The sequence below is a fragment of the Abramis brama genome (genome assembly GCF_963993115.1).
Source record: "Abramis brama genome assembly, chromosome: 3".
NCBI lineage: Eukaryota > Metazoa > Chordata > Actinopteri > Cypriniformes > Leuciscidae > Abramis > Abramis brama.
The window spans coordinates 24,755,201-24,762,224 of record NC_139965.1 but is presented as its reverse complement, the minus strand read 5'-3'; the positions used below and the strand labels follow the sequence as shown (position 1 = coordinate 24,762,224).

At 41.1% G+C, this 7,024-nt stretch overlaps 1 protein-coding gene across 1 annotated transcript; it reads left to right on the top strand.

Moving 5' to 3' along the window:
- Positions 1 to 773: 773 nt before the first annotated feature.
- nmbb (neuromedin Bb) lies at positions 774 to 1,781 on the top strand. The gene is made up of 3 exons (XM_084109901.1): positions 774 to 992; positions 1,072 to 1,259; positions 1,488 to 1,781. The coding sequence occupies exons 1-3, from the start codon at positions 824 to 826 to the stop codon at positions 1,563 to 1,565; spliced, it is 435 nt and encodes a 144-aa protein (XP_083966027.1). The 5' UTR covers positions 774 to 823; the 3' UTR covers positions 1,566 to 1,781.
- Positions 1,782 to 7,024: the final 5,243 nt, after the last annotated feature.

Sequence of the window (7,024 nt, the reverse complement as noted above, 5' to 3'; positions counted from 1 at the left end):
ATAAAAGTTGATTTCTTTACTGATGTACTTGTATAATGTTTAAGCAAGCTTTTTAGAGTAAGGCATGCCATTGACCCAATCATTGGAAAAAAATCTATTTCACATAACGTCATAACTGACAAGTATCGGCAATTTAACATATTGTGTGATTTGACTCACAAGATCATTTTTGAACCTGACATTTTTGCATTTAACAAACATATGAATGGATCATGATGCAAAGAACACATTATCTGTATTGATTACAAATGGCAATTAAATAATTTGTACCAGAAGTATTATATGAACCCGTTCAAAAACATACTGACCATTTATTTAATTATTATTTATAAAAATATGATTTCTGTGACATTGTTCTGAACATTACACAGAATGAGGAATTAAGACAAACAATAAAAAAAAACCCCCAACAAGGTAGGATAAACATATTTCAGTTCAACACTATCAAAGCATGTGCAATCCTTTAGGAAGCCAACAGCAACTCCCCTGTTAGCAGCATGTGATGTGAGTGTTGTCCATGGTGCTGAACTCAACGCTGCAGATCAGAGACATTTGACTCGGCAAAATGTTGGCACGTGTTAGCAAGTGAAAATTACTTTTCCATAGGCTCGCTTATATTCTCAACACGCGCCATATTTGCAGATACTGACAACGTCGCAGCTGTTCGCTGGACCTGAATGGAACGCAATAAGTCATCATTCATTACCACACGACACCATACCCATCCCTCCCATCCGCGCGATATAAAAACAACACCTGACTCCCCCACTCGTAGTAGATGTACGCGCATTGAGAAAGAAGGAGACACCGACAACGTTTAGAAATGTCCAGTTTAAGTGTAGCCAGTTTTTGTCACTGTGGATTCCTCACGTACCTTGTGCTGTTCTCTTTTTACATTCCAATAACGTCCTCAGTGAGCCTTGACTTGACTGAACTAAGAAACAAAGTTGCAAAGATCAAAGTTAACCCGAGAGGAAATTTATGGGCAACAGGTGAGGTGCATACATGACTTATTATTGTGCTACATATAACGTGACATACCTAGAACAGAACTGTGATTTGACACTTAAGGTCATTTTATGGGGAAGAAAAGTGTCGTGGACAGCGAACGCTTCCCGACCGAGGACGACTCCACGATGAAAGCCTTCGAGGCTGCTCTGAATCCCCAGCAGGTCGAGCTCGCGGACCTCTACCAGGAGATGCTGAGGATCGCGCTTCAAGCACACCTCGACTCGCCGGAGATCCGCCATAAAGTTCCGGTAAGAACCGAGACTGGATCTTCTGTCGATTTGAAGTGATTATACTGCACTATGGTCTGAAATGACTGATGAAATATGAGAGAGAATATTCTTCTGTTGTAAATACTTTTCATGAATAATGTGATTTAAATGAATTTGCTTGTTAGTTTTAAAATGTCAGTTGCGCAATTCTGCATGTTAACCACAGATCAACAATTGATTCATATGAACTGTTTCTGGTTGTTCTAGGAGACTGCAATATTAATGAAGATATTAGAAAGCTACATCCAAGACAATCAAAAAATGATGATGACTTCCATTGTCTGAAATCTTCAAAGGTTCAATTCACATGGAATTTGTAATTGCTTTTTCATCAACTGTAATTTGTTCCTTAACTAAGCCTATTAACCACCTCCATGTCACAAGAAATGCAACAAGTTACTTGTATATTTATTTTTAGAGGATGTCCAGAATTGTATTATTTTTTTCAATAATTTGTATTAAATAAAGACTAAATGAGTGAAGTCATTTGCTCCTGCATGCAACTACAATGTTAAAAGTGTCATAATTTGTATCTAAATTTCTATATTCAGTGAAAGTTTCGTGAATGTGTAAAACAGATAGGATTGACAGATTTAGAGAACAGTTATTCTTGGTGCTTTCATTGATTAATGAGCTGTAATTGTAGAAGGTATCATTTAGGCTAACAAATGGTGTTTTATGAAAACTAAAAATGTTACACATAATACTGGACAGAAAACATCAGAAGGAAATTCGAGACATGATTGAGGAAAACAAAACAACTAAAAAGTGATCAACCAAGCACAACAATATAATCTCAGAAAAGAGCCGGGCTGGGCTATGGCACAAAAAATTATCACGATAAATGTCAACTCTTTATTTCTTTCAAGTTTAAAGGCAGATTTTGCTCCTGAGTGAAAGAAATCAGACAGTTTATTATGGTTTTAAACTACTCTTTATTGTCTGAACATGACAAACCCTTGCCAAACAGGTTAATATCTTACAAATCTGAGGTAGTTTAATTTTTTTTATTATTATTCCTACTAAGATTGTTAAAAAGGTTAACGCTTTGAGCACTTTTGAGCGGAATCGTAAACACCTCTGATTGGTCATTGTGTTCATGCGCTGTGTCATATGTCTGTGATTCAATGCATATTAATCATCTTCATATTAGTCTAATCATATTAGTCTTTTTTCTTAAACAAAATAAATATCTTAATAGAAAAAAAAAGAATTTGTATGTGGTAACAGGTGATATGTTTCAAATCATGAAACAGGTTTGTGTTGCCTGATGGCACAGATGTAAATTTATGTTAATTAATAAAAAATATAACATCTATAAAAAAACAATTAGGTTAAAATTTTTATATTCTGAGTGTTTGGGTTAAGCTTTTATTAAAATTAACCAATGGTCTTCCATATAGGCTGGCTATCATACATTTAGATCATGATAACCATAGGTAAAACCACCCATATAGCACCTCATACCCTGGTTAAATGTAACTATATTTGTTACAATAAAATTCAATAGGAACATACCACATTTCTGCAAGAAATGACGTAAATGACGGCGATTAGTAGTTTGAAAAGTCTTCTGAATCATTCATGGAACAATGTTTCTCGTGTTCATCAGTGCTATTGAGAATGCCAACGCTGTTTCATCTTAGCTTTAAACTGACATTTGTGTTCTTCGCTGAATTCAGGTGTTCAGCAATTCATTATCGTTTTATCGGCCAGTCCTAGTTTTGAGTGTTTACATTTTGACCAACATCACACAAATATCACAAATGGAAATCAAAGATTTCAAAGATAATAAGCAATACACTTATCCAGATGAATAATTTAACCATATTTTCACACCTCAACTAGATTTAACAGTTACATTGACAAACCATCAAAATCCAAATTTCAAAGCACTACAAGATGAGTTGTAAATGTACTAAAATAACAAAAGAGTATATACAAAAATAACGTATTGCTATATAATATATTTCTTGGCCTGAGAACTGAATATAATACTTGTACAAAACAGTGTGCAAAGAGTGCAACCAATTACCAAATATTTACTTGTGCTCTATATATTAATTATTGTACCTTTTGAGTCGTGTTTCTGTCAATGTGAAAATCAGTTGACCATAATCTTCTCAGATATAAATTTACTATACAAGCTCATTATCTTTAGACAAATACAAATGACACCAATTTTCTTTGACCAGACCTTGTTCTCTATTTACTCAATATAACACTAGCTATAGCCTACTACTTTCCTTCTTTTTTCTTAAACATGACCAGATAACGTCTCGGTTACGTATGTAACCCTTGTTCCCTGAAAGAGGGAACGGAGACGTTACGTCAGAGACTGACGAATGGGGGTTTCGCTAGAGAGCCCTATCACCTTCAAGTTATTAGAAAATGAGCCAATAGTATGAAAATACCATCGGTCTGCGGAATTTGCATCGCAAACTCTGCCCCACCACGTGGGTATAAAAGGAGCCGCGAGTGCAATCTCGCATTATTTCTCGCCCGGGCTCAGTGGGTTGACCAACCAGGCATGCACTCTGGTGACGGCATCAACAGTGCAGGAGGAACTCAGGGTCTAAGGAGAACTCATCTGAGTGAAATAGTGCACGTATCCAGTCTGTGGAGTGGAATGGCGCAGCAAACGATGACACGAGCAGGTCCTACTTACTGGCTAGTGGAAGCGAGTACATGAGAGGACACTGGCTCTACCCGGAGATTATAGAATCTCGCGAAAGTGTTGGGTATCGCCCAGCCTGCAGCTCTATGTCTGTTAGCAAGGCGCCATGCGCTAAAGCCCAGGAGGAAGCCAGACTCCGGGTGGAGTGTGCCTTCACCCCTAGGGGGCATGGTCGACCCTGTGTCTGGTAAGCCAAGACAATGGCGTCCACTATCCTGTGAGAAAACCTTTGCTTGGAGAGAGCCTTTCCCTTCAGCTTCCCACCAAAACAGAAAAAGAGCTGGTCTGAGGTCCTGAAACACTGCGGTGTGTCTACTTAAGCACGGAGGGCGTGTTCTGGACAGAGCAGTGCCAAGGCTCCTCCAAGGGCAGCGCTTGCAGGTTCACCACCTGATCCCTGAAAGGAGTAGCGGGAACCCTTGGGCACGTATCCAGGCCATGCGAGAGTTAGCCGGCCTGAATTCTAGGCACGCTTCATCAACCGAAAATGCCTGCAGGTCCCCTACCCTCTTGATGGAGGCCAAAGCGACCAGGAGCGCTGTCTTCATAGACATGAACTTAAGCTTGACTGATCGCAATGGCTCAAAGGGAGCTCTCTGTTGGGCAGATAAAACCACTGCGAGGTCCCAAGAGGGTACACATGAATATCAGTCACGTGACCTCTTACGTCATCTGCTCTTACGACACCATTCTCTCTACACAGACTTTAAATGCAAACCTGTGATAAACGCTGATGGCGTTCACATGCACATTAAGAATTGGTTCTATAGTTATGTGCGTTTGAATATATGTGCGCAGGTTTGTAATTCCCTACAAACCAAGACTAAACAAAGTACTGGTCTTTTCTTATAAATTTTGATACAGAATTTTATTTTATTTTGTCACTTCGGGGTAGGTAAAACGCAAAATGAATTTTCTCGACAACGCTTTATCTGTAGAGTGGTAAAGAGATCCTCCATAGGGAGAGACTAGTTGGCACTTCAGCACTGTCATCAGGTCCAGGCAAAGGTCCTTCGTCAGATCTGGATACGGCCTGGATACGGCCTGGATCCGGCAGGCTGCGGGAAAACCTTGGGATAAACAAAGACACTAAAATGAGTGTAGATGCCATTCTTCTTATGATGTAAGTTGCTTGGAAACTTCTGGGCTTGAAGCTTTCTTTTTCGTTAGTTTAGCCACCTAACTCTGAGCTGCCCGTCTCTGAGCTGCCCGTCCCAGCACCAGGTCCCTGTGTTCGCAAACCTGGTCTCGAGAGTGTGCTAGAATCAGCCAGTCGCTGAGATAGTAAAGGATGCGAACCCCGTGTTGCCTGAGTGGCACAAGGGTTGCCTCGACGATCTTCGTGAAGACGCGAGGAGACAGGGCTAACCCGAATGGGAGTACTGTGTACTGATATGCCTGCCCCTTGAAAGCAAGCTGTAGAAACGGTCTGTGTCGGGGAAGAATGGAGACATGAAAGTACGCGTCCTTCAGGTCGATCGCTGCAAACCAATCCAACAGACGAACGCATTCGAAAATGCGTTTGGCTGTCAACATCTTGAATGGAAGCCTGTGAAGGGTTTGGTACAAGATGCACAGGTCCAGGATTGGTCGTAACCCACCGCTCTTCTTGGGTACAATGAAGTAGGGGCTGTAGAAGCCGGACTTCATCTTGGCTGGAGGGATGGTCTCGATCGCACCCTTCGCCAGTAGGGCGGCCCACGATGGGGCAGCAAAGCGGAATGACCGGCCCAGGTGTGGGAGGTGGAGCTCCACGGCTTGCGATGAGAAGGGGGGCGTGGCCCGAGGAAGACTCGTTGGGTTATTCCCATCAAAACCCTCAGATCAACCTGGCCACCAGCCAAAGTATCCCCTTTCGAGGAGGAGATAGATTGGGGCGTGACAGAGGGGACTCGGAGGTCATTGAGTCTTGATCTAAGCATCGCGATGGTCATGTTCCCAAAGTGAGAACATGACTCATCCACGAGCGCTACCTGACCGTGATTAAAGCCCAAACACACGAGGCAGCGCTCGTGACCGCCAGGCGGATGGATCACGTGCCCACAACCAGAAACACACGGGCGAGACATCTTTAAAAAGATGTGCCCGTGCAGTTCTTTCAGAAAAGAAAAACTCTTTCAGCAGTGCTGAAGCGCATGAAACACGAGCCGCATGCAAGCCACTGCACAGACCAGCAGCAGGATTGTGAATCCACTGAAACGTGCCGTCACACCAACACAGACCGAAGAGAGAGTTTGTTGCTTGTAGATGAAGGCGAAGAGAAGCACATAAACACTTCGGCTCCAAAGCAGAAACATAATGCGAGATTGCACTCACGGCTCCTTTTATACCCACGCGGTGGGGCGGAGTTCGCGATGCAAATTCCGCAGACCCATGGTATTTTTATACCATTGGCTCGTTTTCTAACCCCCAATTGTCAGTCTCTGACGTAACTCGCAGTGACTGACTGAAAGGGAACCAAAGAAACATAGGCCTACAAATTTCATACATTAACAACAGTGAAGAACTGAAATTTACATTGTCTTTTTTTTTGTCTTTTTTTTTTGCCTTTTTGTCATTGTCTTTGTCTTTGACTTTTTAATTGACTGTAAATGCTGTGTAAGAAGCCTGTTTTTTTTTTTTTTTTTTTGTTTTTTTTTGTATAACGAGAAGATTAATCTTTTTAAAAAATATTTCATCCATCTGATCTATTGTCTTATGTTTTTAAAGAATTGGCTACACATCATACATAGCCTTGCATATAAATCAAAAGCGACCTGAAAAAAACATCTGTTACTTTCTTTGACTACAGGCATCACTTTCAGACCAGCAACTAGCCAACTACCACAACAAATTGTTGAGATGGATGTGCAAAATCTACCCATTAAGCTTTCCTTTAGGGGTGTCTTTAGACTCACTCTTCATTAATTCATACATTTTTAATAGTTTTAATAGTCACATATGACCTAAGGAAAACAGGTTGGCGCAGTTTCTTAGACCAACACGACTTGGACTGTGTTTTATTAGCGTCTGTCTGCCGCTGAGAACAAATAGCACAGTTCGCTTTATTGAGGTCAGTGGGACACGT

What these genes read in the sequence shown, in the direction of transcription:
- nmbb (XM_084109901.1), top strand. Translation starts at nt 824, where the DNA reads ATGTCCAGTTTAAGTGTAGCCAGTTTTTGTCACTGTGGATTCCTCACG. An exon ending in AGGAAATTTATGGGCAACAG is followed by an intron (nt 993 to 1,071) that starts GTGAGGTGCATA and finishes TTGACACTTAAG; the next exon opens with GTCATTTTATGGGGAAGAAA. An exon ending in AGATCCGCCATAAAGTTCCG is followed by an intron (nt 1,260 to 1,487) that starts GTAAGAACCGAG and finishes TGGTTGTTCTAG; the next exon opens with GAGACTGCAATATTAATGAA.